The following is a 20,111-nucleotide window of genomic DNA, read 5'->3' as shown; positions in this document are numbered from 1 at the left end:
ATATTCTCATTGAGTTGCAAGTGAGGTTATTATAATTTTTTTTACTGAATTGGAAGAGAGTAATTTTTATTTTAAAAGTCTCTATTGAGTTGGTAGGGAAATAATGTTGATTTTCACTTTTTTTCTGAATCGGAAGCGGGTCATATTTTTTTACATTTTAGTGACTTTGAAGGAAAGAAATTTTTGTTTTATTTTTTTCTGAATTGGAAAGGGAACAATTTTTAATTTTTTAAATTAGAAATATCACTTCTTTGGTTTTAAACATTTTTATTGAGTTGAAGACGGGCAAATTTGGTATTTTTAACATTTTTTTGATTAAATTTGAAACGAGGAAAATTTAGATTTTTATGGAGTTAGAAGGGTGAATATTTTGATTTTCAATTTTTTCTGAATTGGAAGAGGGACATTTTTTTGTTCTAAGATTTTTATTGAGTTGGAAGGGACGACATTTTGGTTATTTATTTTTGTTCTGAATCGGAAGAGGCCATTTTTTACCACGATTAGCGAGTTGAAAATAAGGAAAATTTGGTATTTTAACATTTTTGTTGAATTTGAAACGGGAAAAATTTAGTTTCCACATTTTTTTTTTTTAATTGGCTGAGGGCATTTTTTTGAAAATTTGTATCAAGTTGGAGAGGTGAAAATGTTGTTTTTCAATATTTTATTAATTGGAAGAAGGCTAGTTTTTTATTTGAAACATTCTGATTTAGTTGGAGGGAAGGACATTTTATTTATTAATATTCTTCTGAAATGGACAAGAGTAATTTCCTATTTTTAAAAGTATCGAGTTGAGAGGGAAGAAATTTATATTTTTTAATTGTTCTGAATTGGAATGAAATTTTTTGTTTTTAAGGTTTTTAGCGTTTTGGAAGGAAGGAAATTTTTGCTTTAATTTTTTCTGCATGGGAAAGATAATGGTATATTTTTAAAATTGAAAAGGCTCTTTTTTTATTTTGAGCATTTGTGTTGAATTGCAACAGAGGAAATTTAAACTAATTGTTTTTCTGAATCGGAAAAGGTCAATTTTATATTTTTAACATTCACATAAAAGGTGGGAAATTTTAATTTTTAATTTTTTACTGCATTATTTTGAATCTAGATGATTGAAAATGGTTTACATTTTTCAATCTCAATAACCGTAAAAAATGTTTGCTGACAAGAAGAAGACTGGAAATTTTTGAAGCGTTATAAAATTTATTTTGAAATTATTTTCTCTAGGTTCATAAAAATTTCTAATTATCTTTTGAAGACTTTAACATTGATTTAAACCTTCGAAATCTTTATATTTTTATATTTTCCAAAATATCTGAAATCTTCTGAAATTTTTTGGGAATACTTTATTTTTAAGGACGAAATGTGGCAGAAAAAGTGTCAGAAGATCTTCCAGTTTTGCCACACGACAATTACAGCATTAATGAAAGCAGAACTCGCCGAATTGCCCCTGAGACTCTTTCTCCAAGGAGCAATCGCGATAGGAGAAATTCGTTTCGACAACTTTGAAATGGTGGCCTACGAATTTATGAGTCAGGCTTTTTCGATTTATGAGGACGAAATTAGCGACTCGAAGGCTCAATTAGCAGCTATTACTTTGATAATTGCCACCTTCGAACAGATGAGTTGCTTCGGGGAGGAAAATGCAGAACCTGTGAGAAATCAGTGCGCTCTTTATGCAAGCAAACTTTTGAGGAAACCTGACCAATGTCGAGGAGTCGCTACCTGTTCTCATATATTCTGGTCGGGTAAATCCTTGGCAACTGGTGGAAAAGAGGTAAATATTAATTATTAATTGATAAAGTAATTCCGACAATTATTCGCAATTTAATTAAAAACTCGGAAAGATACGTCTGATAGCAGTAAAATTGAAGTTTTTATTATTTCAATCATGTTTTTCAATTTAGAAAAGTGATCTCTACTTTATCCAGAGTCGCAGATTTTTCAGATTATCTTAGTTTACTAATTTTCAGAGCATTTAAGAGAATTAAAAGCATTTATTGTTTAAAAAATTGTAATATTATACTTACTACATATATTTTTATAAAAACATTCTGTTAAAACATTTTTTTTAAAATTCATCGTTTTTGGTTGAATTGAACTATTTTTCGTTTAAAATTAAAATTCTTTTTAATTTTAATAGCAAATATTACGTTTTTCGTTGAGAATGCATATTTTTCATCAAAAATTCAACTATTCAGTTGGAAGTGGAACTACTTTGTTAAAAATTCATTTATTTGCTTGATTATTCATCATTGTAGTTGACAAACTTTTTTTTTTGTTCAAAATTTAATTCTTTTTTTGAAAATTATTTTTGCTAGTTGAAAATTAATTGTTTTAATTGAAAATTTAACTCATATATCTTTGATCCGAAGTTTATTTTCTTGCGTTGAAAATTCAAATATTTGTTTCAAAATTCCTGTATTTTATTGAAAATTCTAATTCATGGTAGATTATTTAAGCTAACTAATATATATTTAAGGTGACTATTTTCTCTTTTTGGTTAAAAAAGTGCTTCTATTTTGGTAGAAAATTCATCTTGTTGGTTGAAAATTGATCTTTTTTTTTGAAAATTAGTTTTTTTCCTTATTTAGAATTAATTTTTTTAACTGAAAATGTAACTGTTTCACTTTATGTCGAAAATTTATCTTTTTTCATAGAAATTTAATTTTCTTCGTTTAAAATAATACTGCTTCGTTGAAAAATCTACTTTGATTTATTGAATATTAAATTTTTTTACTGAAAATGAAATTACTCTATCTTTATTTGAAACTTTATCTGTTTTCGGTGAAAATTGAACTACTTGTTAAAAATCCGTCTTTTTGGTAGAATTGTCCTCTCGTTAGTTGAAATATCATCTTTTTGGTTGAAAATTAAGTTCTGCAGTTAAAAATTGAATTATTTTGTTGAAAAATAGTTTCTTATTTTTTATTGAACATCAATTTTACTAACTGAACATTTAAGTATCTTATTTTTATAGAAAATTTATATTCTTAATAGAAAATTCATGTATTTGGGTAAAAATTAAATTTTTTAGTGCAATTTTATCATTTTAGCTGAAAATTCATTTTAAGTATTCCACTTTTTGAGGAAAATTGAAATTACTTTTTTTGTCGAATTCAACTATTTTTTATATAAAATTAAAAACATTTTTGTTTGAAAATTCAGCTGTTTAGTTGTAAGTGGAACTCCTTTGTTAAAAATTTATTTATTTTGTTTGATTATTCATCATTTTAGTAGACAACACTTTTTTTCAAAATTTAGTTTTTTTTTTTAATTATGTTTTCTACTTGAAAATTATTTATTTTAAGTGAAAGTTTAACTCTTACATGTTTGTTTCAAAATTGATCTTTTTGTTTAAAAATGAGTTTTTCCTCATTTAGAATTAATTTTTTGAACCGAAAATGTAACTTCATCTTTTTGGTTAAAAATTAATTTCTTTGGTTAAAAATTGAGCTATTTTTTAAAAAATTGGTTTCTTTTTTGTTTTTTATTCCATTTTTTGTGTGGAAATTCATTTTTTGTGGTTAACAATACCACTATTTGTTAAAAAAATAATATTTTTCTTTGATAATTCATCACTGTGGTTAAAAATTAATTTCTTCAGCTGAAAATTCGTTTGTTATAAGTTGAAAATTAATTTTTTTAACTAAAGATGTAAATATTCCATTTTCACTTGAAAATTTATTTATTTAGTTAAAAATTAATTCATTTTGCTGAAAACTCATTTTCTTTTGCTTAAAATTGACTCTTCTAACTGCAAATTGAACTTTTCGTAGAAAATTCATTTTTTGTTTTGTTTTAACTGAAATTTCAATTTTTCTAAGCTTGGTTAAAACAGTTTTTTTTATGTAAGAAAACTATTTTGTTGAGAATTAGTTGTTTTTTTTTAATATTTATGTTTCTAAAATTTTAACTGTTGTAATTTTTGTTTGAAAATTGATCTTTTTTAGATCAAAATTTATGTACTTTTTTGATAATCAATTTTTTAAACTAAAAATTTAACTATTTTTCTGAAAATTCGTTTTTTTTTTTCTTAAAAATTAGGCTTACATCAGTAATATTAACTATTATATTTTTGGAAATAGTTGAAACTTCATCTATTTTGTTGAGGATTGATATTTTTTATTTAGATGTTAAACTAGTTGTTCGAAAACTTATGCAATTTGTGAAAAATTTTGCCTTTTTTGTAGAAAATTAATCTTATTGGTTGAAAATTCACGTATTTTGTTGAAAAAAATCATTTTTTTTCTGATTAAATTTTTTTTTTTAATATTAATAATCGTCTGGTTTAAAAATTCTTCTTTTCAGTTGTAAATTGAAGTATTCCAGTTAAATATTTATCATTTTAGTTAAAAATGTATCTTTTAGGTTGAAAATAAAATTATTTGCTTGGAAATTAAAAACTATTTTGTTAAAAATTAATTCTTTCTTTGGTTGAAGGTTCATCGATTTATGAAAAATCCATTTCTTTTTGTTAAAAAATGATTTTTTTTAGTTAAAAATTCACCTCTTTGATTAAACATTAATTTTTCGACTAAAAATTTAATTATTCAATTTTTTGTTGAAAAATTATCTTTTTGAGTCGAAAATTCGTCGCTTTTGGTAGAAATTAATCTTCTTGTTAAAAAGTTAATTTTTGTTTGTTAGAAATTCAATTTTTCTAGTTGAATTATCATCATTTTAGTTGAAAATTCATCTTCCTGGTGTAAAATTGAACTATTCCAGTTAAATATTTACAATTTTATTTGAAAATTCATCACTTTGTTGGAAAATGTAATAATTTTTTAAAGAAATTTTTGTGTGTGAAAGTAATTTTTTTAATTGAAAATTTAACTTATTCTAATTGAATATTGAATAGTTTTAATTGAAAATTCATCTGTTTGGTAGAACATTAATTTTCTTGACATAAGATTTAATTATTTAAGTTTTGTTTGAAAATCTATCTTTTTTAGTAAATATTAATTTTTGTTTGTTTGAACATTCAACTATTTCAGTTGAAGATGCATTAATTTGTCAAACTAAAAATGTTACTATTCCATTTTCGGTTGAAAATTATTTCTCTTTTTAGTTCCAAATTCAACTTTTGATAAAAAAAGGTGTCTTCTTTAATTAAAAATTCAACTATTTTTTAAAAGTTCATGTATTTTGTTGAAAAATTGTATTTTTTGGTGGAATATTAATCTTTTTATTTGAAAATTAATCTTCTTCTTTAAGAATTTAAAAAAATTAAAAATTCATCTTTATGGTTGAACATTCAATTATTGAATTTTCAACCAAAAAGTGTTCCAGTTGAATATTCACAATTTTAGTTGAAAATTCATCTTTTTGGTTTAAAATTCAACTATTCCATTTGAAGATTCATAACTTTATTTAAAAATTCATCACTTTGGCTGAAAATTGAATTATTTTGTTAAAAATCTCCTTTTTCTAGTGAAAATTATTTTTTTTAACTGAAAGTTTATTTTTTTTTAAAAAACTGACATGTTTAGTGGAAAATTTATGTATTTGTTTCAAAATTTATTTAGCTTGCAATTTTTGCTATTTTGTGTTAAAGGATGTTTAGAATTAATATCATGAAATAAAATAAGTGTTTACATTTTGCGGAAAATGATAATATGTTACTTTCAGCTGACCGGGGAAATTGAAAAAATTGACCGGGAATTGTACATTTTCCGCTGAATCGCCAGCCCGTTTTTCATCACAGATGCATTAAAAATTCCACTTTTTTCAGATGCAAGATGGAAATAAAGTATTAGATTGTTTGAAGAAAGGTATACGAATAGCGAGCCAGTGTATGGACATTTCTGTCCAAGTTCAACTCTATGTCGAGCTGCTGAACCATTATATTTATTTTTACGAGAAGGGAAATACAGCCGTAAGTATTTTCAGATCTTACAGCACAAAGGGTTCATCACTCTTGAAATCTGGTGTAAAATTCTTCCTGAAATATTTTGAAATCTTCAAAAGCTTTTGAAATATTTGAAATATTTTGAAATGCCAAAACTTGTAGTTTCTAGTAGAATTATTTTTGTTATTTTCTGTTTTTTTTTTTTTTATAATTCTAATTGTAGAAAATTGCAAAATTAATTATATTAAGAACAAGTTTTTGCGAAATTTGAATTTTATTTTACTTTATTGTTAAAATACATTTCCACTAGGGAATCTATCAAAGTATTTGTAAAATAATTGAAGCCTTTGTGAACTCTTTGGATTTTTTTTTAATTTGTGCGAATTTTTGTTAAATCTTTCAATATTTCTGAAATCCTTTGAAATCTTTCTAAAATATTTGGAAATCTTTCTGAACCTCTTTGAAATATTTCTGAGATTATTTCAATCTTTGCGAAATCTTTGAAATGTTTTGAAATTTATTGGAATTTTGGTTAAATCTTTTGGAATCATTGAAATATTTTTGAAATTAATTATCTATAATTTTCTTTCAAAACTTTAAAATATTTTGAAATATTTGTAAAACTATTGAAATCTGAAATCTGTACGAAATCATCCAAATATTTCTAAAATATCGGCGAAGTTTTCTGAAATCCTTGAAATGTTTTGAAATCTTTTGGAATATTTTTGAAAACTTTGAAAACTTTTCAATTGTTTGTCGAATCATTGAAATATTTTGAAATATTTGCAAATTCTTTTACAATTTTTGTCAACTCTTTTGAAATTTTTTCGATTTTCTTTGAAATCTTTAAAAACTGCTGGAATTATTCGAAATCTTTGTAAGATTTTAAATTTATAAAATCTAAAATCTGCATTTTGTGACGTATTTGAAATCTTTCCTAAATTTTCCTCAAATCTTAACCATTTTTGTCGAATCTTAAAATTGTTTGAAATGCAAAAACTTGCAGTGTTTAATAGAATAATTTGTTTAATTTTATATTACATTAAAAAAACGTTATACTTGTAGGAAATTGCCAAATTAATTCCACTAAAACAGGGAATCTTTAGAAATATTTATAAAATCATTTAAACCTTTGTAAAATCTTTTTAAAAATTCTAAATCTTCTAAAATTATGTTAAATGAATCTTGACAAAAAATTTTTGATTCTTTGTAAAATTGTTTGAAATATTTGTAAATTTCTTTCAAATCTTTTAAAATCTTTCTAAAATCATTTAAATATTTAAGAAATAATCAAAATATTTCTGAAATATTTGCGACATCTTCTGAAATGTTTTGAAAAGTTCGGGAAATCTTTTAGAATCTTTGTGAAATCTTTGAAATCGTCGGAAATATTTTGAAAATCATTCAAATCTTTTGATATTTTTGTGTAATATTTGCGAATTTCTTTGAATTTTTTTAATATTTGGAAATCTTTGTGATTTTTCGAAATCTTTTGGAATCATTGAAATCCTTGAAATGATAAAAAATTTTAGTGAATTTCTTACAGTCTGTACAAATTCTAACAAAATTTTTGGTGTTTAGTAAAATTATTTGAGTAATTTTCGACGATTTTTAACTTTTTTTTAGTAACACAGAAAATTACAAAAATAATTCTTCTAAAAATTACTACAAGTTTTTGCTAATATTCGAGCGTTTTTGAAAGATTCTCCCAGTAATTAGAAAATTTTAAAAACTATTACAAATGAAATATTATTGCACTTTATTATATTTTATTGTGTTTTTTTATCTCTTAAAATCTTTGTGAAATCCTGGTGAAGTAATTTAAATCTTTGAAGTCTTCTGTGGAATCATCGAAAACTTTGTCAAGTCTTTAAAATTGTTGCGAAAGCTTTTAAAATCTCGTGAAATTTTGGTGAATTATTTTGAAGTTTCTGTGAATTTTTCAGAAATTTTTTGTAATCTTTGCGAAATAATTGAAATATTTTAAGTCTTCTGTGGAATCATCGAAACCTCTGTAAAATCTTTAAAAATTTTCCGAAAGCTTATAAAATTTCTTGAAATTTTGGTGATATATTTGGAAATTTGAGTGAATTCTTTTGAAATTATCTGAAATTTTATGTAATCTTTGCGAAATAATTGAAAACTTGAAGTCTTCTGAAATATTTTTCAATTTTCTAAAATCTCGTGAAATCATTGTGAAATATTTTGAAATTTTTGTGAATTATTTTCAAATGATCTGAAATCTTTTGTAATCTTTGCAAAAGCATTTAAATGTTTGAAGTCTTTTGTGATATCTCCAAAACATTTCTAAGATCTTTGTAAAATTATTTAAATCTTTGAAGTCTGAGGTGTATAATTTGTTAAATCTTTGAAATTTTTGTGAAGAATTTGGTAATTATGTTAAAATCGTTGAAGTCTTTTGTAAAATCTTTGTAATCTGTGTAAAATCTTTTATATTTTTCAAAATCTTTGAAATTTTTGAAACTATTTGTAAAAGATTTGAGAGTTTGGTGAAATAATTTCAAATTCTCAAACTCTTAATGAAATAATTGAAATCTTATTAAGTCTTTTGTGGAATCTTTGAAATTTCTATAAAATTACAATAATGTATTACAATGTGAAAGTTTTTATATTTTGTAAATATTTGTAAAAATTTTCAAAAGTGTTCGAATTCTAGAAATAATGATCATTTCTAATACAATTATTTTTATGATTTTCTACCATTGTTATCGTTTTTTAGATACAATAGAAAAGTACAAAAAAAATCTTAGTAAAAACTAAAAAACTTTCTAGAATCACACTTTTATACAATTTCAGAAGTAATTACAAATGTTTACAAACAAATTCAATTTTCATATTATGGCACTTTATTTTATTTGATTGTGTTTTCTTATTTCTTAAAACATCTGTGAAATAATTTAAATTTTTGAAGTCTTTTGTCGAATCATCGAAATATTTGTCAAATCTTTAAGACTTTTTTTAAGCTTTCAAAGTCTCGTGAAATCTTAGTGAAACATTTCGAAACTTCCGTAACTTCTGTGAATTCTTTTAAAAATGATCTGAAATTTTTGGTAATCTTTGCGAAATAATTGAAATCTTTGCAGTCTTGTATGAAATCTTTGACATTTTTGAAAAATCTTTTAAAGTGCGAAATTACAATAAAGTATAACAATTCGAGTTACAATTATTTATAAATATTTGTAATTATTTTTAAAAAATGTCAAAAGTTCCTGAAATCTAGCAAAAACTTGTAGTTTTCAATACAATTAATTTGGTAATTTCATACCATTGTTAAAGTTTAAAAAAATGGAAAAATACAAAATAATCCTAATAGAAACTACAAGTTTTTTCTAGAATTCGGACACTATGGTACCTATGGTATTAGAGTACTATATATTTATATCATTAACTCATATTTCTACCAGGGCTTCTTAAAATATTTGTGAAGTCATTGAAATATTTCTGTAATTTTTGTGAAATCTTTTGAAATCCTAAAAAATGTTGTCGAATCTTTTGAAATTCCTATGAAATATTTTTTAAATCATTGAAATTTTTGACGTCTTATGCAAAATCATTGAAATCTTTGAAACTTTTGTGAAATATTTTTTAATTTTCTGAAATCTTTTAAGTCTCTTGTGAAATCTGTTGAGTGGATCTTATGTTTTTATTAAATTAACGATAAATAATTTAAAATTTTTAACCAAGAAGAATAATTTTATACCAAAAAAAGATGAATGTTGAAGAAAATATTTAAATCTTCAACCAACTATTTGAATTTTCAAACAAGAAGCTTAATTTTCTACTAAAAAGCCAAATTTAAAACTATTGAAGATAAATTTTTAACCAAAAATGGCATGATTAAATTTTGAGTTTTATAAACAAAGTAATTTTAAAAAAAGAAAAAATTTAAACCAAAATAAACTATTAAAACCCCGAATTATGCAACAAAATTACATCAGGAGGTTTGAAAAGTATTATGTTCCTTAAAAAACTTTTTTTTTCAACAAATACTCAAGAAAATCGGTTTGTGAAAAACACTTGCAAAAAAGATTCACAATAAGAGAAATATGTTTTCAAATAATGCAACCAAAAATAGAAAGATTAAATTTTCAGTTTTATAAAAAAAGTAATTTACCTCCAAAAATATCAATTTTCAACAAAATACAAAAACTTTAAATTAAAACAGATAAGTTGTCAGCAAAAAACGAAGTGTACAAAAAATTTTTATCTTTGAAACCAAAGAAATATATTTTCTATAAAAAAAGTCAAATTTTCAAAGAAATACATAAACTTTCAACTAAATAGTTGAATTTTCAAATAAATGGTTGACTTTAAAATCAAAGAAATGGATTTTCAACCAAAAAGATAAATTTTTGGGCAACAAGATTAATTTCCTACATAAAAAGTAGAATTTTAAATAAAAATAGATGAATTTTCAAATTAGTATAGTTCCATTTTCAACTAGAAAACATAAATTACGAACAAAAATGGAATATTTAAATTTTCGCGTTAAAAAAATTAATTTTGAAAAAAAAACGATGAACTTTCAACGAAACAATTAAATCTTCAATCAAATAGTTAAATTTTTAAACAAGTACATTAATTTTCTACTAAAAAGTCAAATTTAAAACTAAAAAGTATAAATTTTAACAAAAAATGGAATGATTATATTTTTAGTTAGATAAACAAAGTAATTTCACATTCTACAGAACGAATTTTTAACAAAATAGTCATATAATCAAATAAGTGAATTTTCAAGTTAAAATGATAAACTTTCAAAGATAAGTTGAATAGTTAAATTCTGAGTTGCGAATATAATAATCAACCATTAAAAACGATTTTTTTAATCAAATTTTCAACAAAGGAAATATTTTTTCCACCAAAAGGATGCATTTTTAAACAAGAAGAATAATTTTTTACAAAAAAAAATGAATTTTTAATAAAATACAAGGTTTTTAAACAAAAAAAAGATACATTTTGAAGCAAAACAAAAAGGGAATTTTCAAAGAAATAGTTAACTTTAAAATCAAAGAAATAAATTTTCAACCAAAAAGTTGCTTTTTCAAACAAGAATAATAATTTTTTTACAAAAAAAAAGAATTTTTAATAAAAATACGAATTTTCAAGAAAATATTTAAATCTTCAACCAAATAGTTGAATTTTCAAATTTGAAGATTAATTTTCTACTAAAAAGCCAAATTTAAAACCAATGAAGATAAATTTTTAACCAAGAATGGCATGATTAAATTTTCATTTTTATGAACAAAGTGATTTTCAACACAAAAATTTTTTTAAATAAAGTAGCTAAATAATCAAATTATTATTTTTTAACTAAAAAAGATCAACTTTCAACCAACAGTGGAATAGTTAATTAAAAAAGGTAAATTTTCAAGCAAAAAACGAAGTTTCCAAAAAATAGTTATCTTTAAAATCATAGAAATAATTTTTTATCAAAAAAGTCAAATTTTCAATAAATTACATAAACTGTAAACAAAATAGTTGAATCGTTAAATAAAGAAGATAAATTTTGAATACAAAATGGAATAATTATCTAAATTTCAGTTTAAATAATTAATTTTGAATAAGATAAATACGTAATTTTAATAAAATAGACCCTGCTTAAAAAAAACGAGAATCCAACGACCAAATTTGGACTACAACGAATAAACCAAAACAGAAAAACAAAAAAATCCTATTGTAATCGGAAAAATTTTAAAAAAGACATTTTAAATAGATAAAAATTAATTTTCGGGAAAAAAATAAAAAGAGGAAAGAAAAAAAAAAGTATGATTATTGGACGTTAAATGGGACTTTTAATTTGGATTTTAATCTAATTTAAATTTCTTAAATTTTAATAAAATAATTAAATTTTCCACCAAATTTTATTGTTTAATATAGTAGTTCAACTTTTAATCAATTAGGTGACTTTTCAAATAAAAAATTTAATTTTTCATCAAAAAATGGAAAAGCAACAAATTTTCAAGAAAATAGTTAATTTTTCAACCAAAGAGAATAATTATCAACATCAAAATTAATTTTTAAGAAAGTAGTTCGTCTTCCAACCGAATAGTTGCATTTTCTGTCACCAAAAAATGAACTTTCAAACAATAAGATTAATTTTTTACCAAAGAATTCAATTTTTTAATAATGTGCATGAATTTTTAGCAGAAAAAAGTTAATTTTCAACCAAATAGTTGAATTCTTAACAACAGGAAATTAATTTTATACAAAATTGTTAATTTTTTTACAAAGTTGGTTAATTTTTAACTAGATAATTAAATTTTCCCCAAGAAAGACGAATTTTAAACAAAATAGTTCAATTTTTAAACAGGAAATAAATGTTTAATAAAGTAGCTCAAGTTTCAACAAATTAGTTGAATTTTCAAATAAAAAATTAAATTTTTTATCCAAAAATGGAAAGGTTATAAATTTTTAAGAAAATGGTTAATTTTTCAACTAAAGAGAAGAATCTTCAACATAAAATTGAATTTTCAACGAAGTAATGCAAATTTCAACCAGGTGGTTGCATTTTTAAACAAAAAATATGAATTGTCAAAGAAAAATGTAATAGTTGATATTTCAACCTAAAAATATTGTAATTTATAATTAAAAACCGTTGACGCACACAAAAATAAGAGGTATTTTCAAGTCAAAAATAGTGGAATCCAATAAAAAAAAACAGATTTTCAAGCAAATTGTTTGAATTTTCAACTATGAAGGTTTGTCAGTCAAGGAAGTTTTTCCAATACAATTATTTTGATTATTTTCTACTATTTTTAAAGTTTAAAAAAATTGAAAAAAAAACAAAATAATCCTAATAGAACTACCAATTTTTTCTAGCATTCGAAGTCTTTGAATTCTTTCTGTAATTGTTGTGAAATCTTTTGAAATCTTTTGAAATCATTTGAAATCCTTTGAAATCCTCAGAAATGTTGTCGAATCTTTTGGAATCCCTGTGAAATATTTTTTCAATCGTTGAAATTTTTGATGACTTCTAAAATCATTGAAATCTTTTTGAGATCTTTGAAACTTTTGTGAAATCTTTTGAAATCGTCTGAAACCTTTCAAGTCTCTTGTGAAGTCTATTGAGTGGACCTTATGTTTTTATTGAATTAACTAAAAATAATTAACACTATTCTTTATATTTGAAGGTAACCGTCCAAATTCTGAATCAAGTTATCGCCAAAATCAGAGAAGAACTTCCGAATTTAGAAGTGAGCGAAGAAACCGAACAGATTCAAAAGCATTTGGCAAATACGCTAGAACACTTGCGAAATAGGATGGAGTCGCCAGAATCCGAAGGATTGTCGTACGACGGTCTTGTTCTTTAATTTGTGAACTTATAATTCGCGACTTGTAATTTTGTATATATTTCTTGTTCACAAAAATTGGTCCTTTTGTCGCTTCCACAGCGCTTCGGCAATTTGGGAAAGATTTTGTGATAGTTTTGACTGAGATAGGAGAAATGAAAAATGAAGTGTCTTTGATTTAAAACCGCAACGTCCGAGGTTGTTAAATTTTTATAGAAGATGTCGATTGTCTTCAGAATTATTTTCTTGTTAACCATTGAATGGAATTCGATCTTGCGGTTTTCAAATCGAATTAATCAATTTTTAAGAGGCTTCGATGAGGTCAATATCAGTGTTGCTATGTCGTCGTGATTTTTCTACTGTTTTCATTATCCTCCGTTTATATTTTTATGTATCAAAAATATTGAGCAGAGCCGATTTTTTGGAAATGAAAAGTAGATCGTTTGTAATGTTTTAAGTGCGATTGGTATAAATATGTATGATACATAGGCACTTTATGTATATTAGGTTTAATACGATTAAAGTAATATTATAACGCTATTGATTTTATTGAATTACAGATTCAGTGATCATTAATTTACTTCATTTGGAAATTAAATGAAAAAATAGGAATAATAAGTTTTTAAATTCCGCGCCAAAATTTAGGACTCGAAAATTCAAATTGGATCAATGAAATTTTTTATAGAAATTTATAATTAAAGTTGATATTTTATTCCTGAGAGAAAGCAGATGTGAAACTCATTTTGTTTCTTATCAGTTTTCAAGTATAATTTTATTTTATACGGGAATAGTTCAATTTCAAACTAGTGGGGATAAATTTTGAAACAAAAATGAAATAGTAAAATTTGCGCCGAAAGAACGAAGAATTAAAAAAAAAACAATTTTGTAGTGAAAAGATGAATTTTCAAACAAATAATTTAAAAAAAAATGGATCTTCAATAGCATTGTTAAATTTGAAACAAAATAAATGATTTTTCAACCAATAAACAGCTAATTTTCAACGAAATAGTAAAATTTTCAAATAAGAAGATTATTTTTTATATTAAAAAGCCAAATTAAAAACTAAAGAAGATACATATTTGCTAACTAACCCATTTTTAAACCAACACAAACTTTTAAAAAACCAAATTATGCAACAAAATTACACCAGGAAGTTTGAAAAGTATTATTTTGAACTAAAAATGAAATAGTAAAATTTGCAACGAAAGAACAACGAATTTAAAAAAAATCAATTTTGAATTGAAAAGATGAATTTTCAAATAAATAATTAAAAAAAAAGGATTTTTAATAAAATAGTTCAAATTTAAACTAAATGAATTAATTTTCAACAAATAAAACTAATTTTCAACCACAGAAATTAATTTTAGACTGAGAAGAAAAAATTTTTTAAAGTATACAAGAACTTTAAACAAAAAAAGATAAATTTTGAAATAAAAATGGAATAGTAAAATTTGCGCCGAAAGAACGAAGAATTAAAAAAAAACAATTTTGTAGTGAAAAGATGAATTTTCAAACAAATAATTTTCAAAAAAAAATGGATCTTCAGTAGCATTGTTAAATTTGAAACAAAATAAATGATTTTTCAACCAATAAACAGCTAATTTTCAACGAAATAGTAAAATTTTCAAACAAGAAGATTATTTTTTCTATTAAAAAGCCAAATTAAAAACTAAAGAAGATACATATTTGCTAACTAACCCATTTTTAAACCAACACAAACTTTTAAAAAACCAAATTATGCAACAAAATTACACCAGGAAGTTTGAAAAGTATTATTTTGAACTAAAAATGAAATAGTAAAATTTGCAACGAAAGAACAACGAATTAAAAAAAAAATCAATTTTGAATTGAAAAGATGAATTTTCAAATAAATAATTTAAAAAAAGGATTTTTAATAAAATAGTTCAATTTTAAACTAAATGAATTAATTTTCAACAAATAAAACTAATTTTCAACCGCAGAAATTAATTTTAGACTGAGAAGAAAAAATTTTTTAAAGTATACAAGAACTTTAAACAAAAAAAGATAAATTTTGAAATAAAAATGGAATAGTAAAATTTGCGCCGAAAGAACGAAGAATTGAAAAAAAAAAAAACAATTTTGTAGTGAAAAGATGAATTTTCAAAAAAAAAAATGGATGTTCCATTGCATTGTTAAATTTGAAACAAAATAAATGATTTTTCAACCAATAAACCTAATTTTCAGCCAAAGAAATTAATTTTAGACTGAAAAGAAATTTTTTTTTAATCTATACAAGAACTTTAAACAACAAATAATAAATTTTGAAGCAAAAAATTGAATTAAAAAATAGTTAACTTTAAAATGAATTTTTTACAGAAAACATAATATTTGCAGCAAGAATATTAATTTGCTACTTACAAGGTCGAATTTAAAATAGAAATGCATGAATTTAAAACTAAATAGTTGAATTTTTAACTGAAAAAAGATAAGTTTTATATTTAAAAAATTAAATGTTAATTTTAAAATGTCATTTTTTGAAAATAAAAAGCTAATTTTCAACGAAATAGTAAAATTTTCAAACAAGAAGATTATTTTTTCTATTAAAAAGCCAAATTAAAAACTATAGAAGATACATATTTGCTAACTAACCCATTTTTAAACCAACACAAACTTTTAAAAAACCAAATTATGCAACAAAATTACACCAGGAAGTTTGAAAAGTATTATTTTGAACTAAAAATGAAATAGTAAAATTTGAAACGAAAGAACAACGAATTTAAAAAAAAATCAATTTTGAATTGAAAAGATGAATTTTCAAATAAATAATTTAAAAAAAAAAAGATTTTTAATAAAATAGTTCCATTTTAAACTAAATGAATTAATTTTTAACAAAAAAAACTAATTTTCAACCGCAGAAATTAATTTTAGACTGAGAAGAAAAAAATTTTTAAAGTATACAAGAACTTTAAACAAAAAAAGATAAATTTTGAAATAAAAAATTGAAATTAAAAAATATATATAACTTTAAAATTAATTTCAAGCCAAAAACATGAATTTTTAAACAAGAAGATTAATTTGCTACTTACAGTGTCGAATTTAAAATAGAAATACTTGAATTTGCAGCTAAATGCTCGAATTTTTAACTAAAAAAGGTCAATTTTACATTTAAAAAATTAATTTTTAATTTAAAAATTTCATGTTTTAAAAGAAAACAAAGAATTTTAAACAAAGAAGTACAATTTTCAACCACGAAGAATAATTTTATACCAGAAAAAGATGAATTTTCAGCAAAATATTTAAATCTTCTACCAGATAGTTGAATTTTCGAACAAGAAGATTAATTTTTTCTATTAAAAAGCCAAATTGAAAACTAAAGAAGATACATATTTAAAGTACGTTTTAAACCAGCATAAATAAAAAACCAAATTATGCAACAAAATTACATCAGGAAGTTTGAAAAGTATTATTTTTAACTAAAAATGGAATAGTAAAATTTGCAACGAAAGAACAACAAATTAAAAAAATTCAATTTCGAAGTGAAAAGATGAATTTTAAAATAAATAATTAAAAAAAAAGGATTTTTAATAAAATAGTTAAATTTTAAACTAAATATGTGAATTTCCAACCAATAAGACTAAATTTCAACTGAAAAAAATTAATTTTAGACTGAAAAGAAAATTTTTTAACAGTATACAAGCACTTTAAACAAAAAAAGATCAATTTTGAAGCAAAAAATTAATTTTAAAAAATATATATAACTTTAAAAGTAATTTTAAACCAAAAACATGAATTTTTAAACACGAAAATTAATTTTCTACCTACAATGTCGAATTTAAAATAGAAATACATGAATTTTCACCTAAATACTTGAATTTTTAACTAAAAAGATAAATTTTGTATAAAAGATAGAATCGGCATTGAAATTACAATTTGAAAAATTATAATTCAACTAAAAGTGAAATAGTCGAATTGTTAGTAAAAACAATTAAATGTTGACAACAAAAAAACACAATTTTTCAATCAAAGAAATGAATTTTCCACTGAAAAAGAAATTTTTTTAACAAACGACACAAGCTTTCATAAAAAAAGATCAATTTTGAACCAAAGAAAAGATAAATTTTCAACATAAAGTGGAATAATTAAATTTTTAGTTAAAAAAATTAATATTCTACCAAAAAAAAACTAATTTTCAACCAAAGAAATGCATTTTAAACTGAAAAGGAATTTTAATTTCCAATTAACACTATTAAATGTTGACAACAATAAAATACAATTTTTCAACCAAAGAAATGAATTTTCGACATAAAAAGAAATTTTTTTTAACAGCCAACAAAAACTTTCATCAAAATGATTAATTTTGAACCAAAGAAAAAGCAATTTTTTAAACATAAAATGGAATAGTTGAATTCTCAGTTAAAAAAATTAATTTTCAATCAAAGAAATGAATTTTAGACCGAAAAGGAATTTTTTGACAGTATGCAAGAACTTTAAACCAAAAAATATCAATTTTGAAGCAAAAAAATTGAATTAAAAAAAAATAGTTAACCCAAAATAAAAAAAATATGAATTTTCAACTAAAAACATGAATTTTTCAGCAAGAAGATTAATTTGCTACTTACAGCGTCGAATTTACAATAGAAATACATGACTTTTAAATTAAATAGTTGATTTTTGAACTAAATTTTTAACAAAAAGTGGAATTTTAAAATTCTCAGTTAAAACAATTAATTTTCAAACAAACAAAAAATATAATATTTCAAGCCAAGACATTCATTTTCGACTGAAAAAGAAATTTTTTTAGCAAAATAAAAAAACTTATATAAAAAGAAGGATTTATTTTGAAGCAAAAAAAAGCAAATTTGAAACCAAAAAAATTAAATTGTTTATTCTCAGTTTTTCAAAAAAAAAGAAAAAATCAAACGAACAAATGAATTTTCGACTGTAAAGAAAAATGTTGTAAAACAAAATACAAGAATTTTCAACAAAAAAGATAAATTTTGAAACAAAAAAAAAACTAATTTGAAAAAAATAGTCAAGTTTAAAGTAAAAAAAAATTTATTTCGACCAAAAAGATAAATTTTTAACCATGAAGATTAATTTTCTACCTACAAAGTCGAATTTAAATGAAGATTCATGTATTTTTTAATTGTTAATTGAACTTTTCATTTAAAAAATCAATTTTTAATTTAAAAAATTAATTCTTAATTTAAAAAATTCACTTTCTAAAAGAAAACGACGAATTTTCAACGAAATAGTCCAATTTTCAACTAAGAAGAATAATTTTGTACCGGAAAAAGACGATTTTTAAGCAAAATATTTGAATCTTCTACCAGATAGTTGAATTTTCAAACAAAATTAATCTTTCTATTAAAAAAAGCCAAATTTAAAACTAAAGAATCTACATATTCAAAGTATATTTTTTAACCAACATAAACTTTTAAAAACCAAAATTATGCAAATACCAAAAAAATACGAATTTTCAAGAAAATATTTGAATATTTAACTAACTAGTTGCATTTTCAAACAAGGATATTAATTTTCTACTAAAAAAGATCAACTTTCAACCAAAATTAGAATAGTTAAAAAAAGTAAATTTTCAAGCAATAAATAAATAAATTGTATAAACTTCGAATAAAATAGTTGAATTGTTAAATAAAAAAGATAAATTTTGAATACAAAATAGAAAAAGTATATAAGTTTCAATTTAAATAATTAATTTTCAATCAGAAAAAAGGTAATTTAAAAAAATAATTAAATTTTCCACCAAATTTTTTTTTTAATAAAGTAATTAAACTTTCAATCAATTAGGTGACTTTTCGAAAAACAACATTAAATTTTTTATCGTAAAATGGAAAAGCTATAGATTTTCAAGGAAATAGTTAATTTTTCAACCAAAAAGAAGAATTATGAACAACAAAATTAATTTTTAAAAAAGTAGTTTATCTTTGAACCGAATAGTTGCATTTTCTATAACCAAAAAATTAACTTTCAAACAACAAGATTAATTTTTTACCATAGAAGTCAATTTTTTAAATAAAATACATAAATTTTCAACAGAAAAAAGTTAATTTTCAACAAATTAGTTGAATTCTTAACAACAAGAAATGAATTTCATACAAAATTGTACAAATTTTTACAACTTTGGTTGATTTTTGACTAAATAGTTACATTTTCCCCAAGAAAGGCGAATTTTAAACAAAATAGTTAAATTTTCAAACAAAAAATAAATGCTTAATAAAGTAGTTGAACTTTTTAAAAATTAGTTGAATTTTCAACTAAAAAAATTAATTTTTTATCCAAAAATGGAAAAGTTATAAATTTTCAAGAAAATGGGTCATTTTTCAACCAAAGAGAAGAATCTTCAATATAAAAATAAATTTTCAACAAAGTAATTAAACTTTTAACCAGCTGGTTGCATTTTCAAACAAAAAATATAAATTTTCAAAGAAAAATGTAATAGTTCATATGTCAACCTAAAAAGATTATAAGTTATCATTAAAATCCGTTGACGCACACGAAAATAAGATGAGTTTTAAAGTAAAAAACAGAGGAATTCAATAAAAAAGAAAGATTTTCAAGCAAATTGATTGAATTTTCTTTATTATAAAGAATAGACAAGTTTTGCAATTGTACTTTTGTAACATTCTTTCGCAGAAATTAATGTTTTATTTATAAATTTAAGAACTAAGCAAGAAAAACTGAATAGTACTTAGGATATTAATTTTTTTCTTTTTAACTGAATGGCTTACACTTTTACTTTATTTTATAGATTAACTTTGATTATTAATTGATATAAAAACGTAGTTTTTTAATTATTCAATTTGAATTTTCGCGGTATTTGGACTAAAGCAGCTGGCGCTATCTACCGCCTGGTAAACTAACAATTTTACTTTTAGGTTGTGACGTAGGGCTAAAGCCTACTTAGTAAATGCATACGCCATCTAACGGCTTTAAGCATACATGCTCAAGTCAAATAGGGACTTACGTTACCGGTAATA

General features: G+C 22.5%; 1 protein-coding gene across 3 annotated transcripts in view; it reads left to right on the top strand.

The window, feature by feature from the left end:
* LOC117181398 (vacuolar protein sorting-associated protein 35) overlaps positions 1 to 13,688 on the top strand; it is a 57,314-nt gene extending 43,626 nt beyond the window's left edge. For all 3 annotated transcript variants that reach the window (XM_033374014.1, XM_033374013.1, XM_033374012.1), the window contains 3 exons: positions 1,349 to 1,768; positions 5,726 to 5,869; positions 12,994 to 13,688. In XM_033374014.1, coding sequence (XP_033229905.1) covers positions 1,349 to 1,768; positions 5,726 to 5,869; positions 12,994 to 13,173 — 744 coding nt within the window. In that variant the 3' untranslated portion in view covers positions 13,174 to 13,688. The remainder of the gene's footprint in view (positions 1 to 1,348; positions 1,769 to 5,725; positions 5,870 to 12,993) is intronic.
* Positions 13,689 to 20,111: the final 6,423 nt, after the last annotated feature.

Source organism: Belonocnema kinseyi, chromosome 10 (assembly GCF_010883055.1).
Source record: "Belonocnema kinseyi isolate 2016_QV_RU_SX_M_011 chromosome 10, B_treatae_v1, whole genome shotgun sequence".
Taxonomy (NCBI): Eukaryota; Metazoa; Arthropoda; class Insecta; order Hymenoptera; family Cynipidae; genus Belonocnema; species Belonocnema kinseyi.
This window is presented reverse-complemented; position numbering and strand designations above follow the sequence as displayed.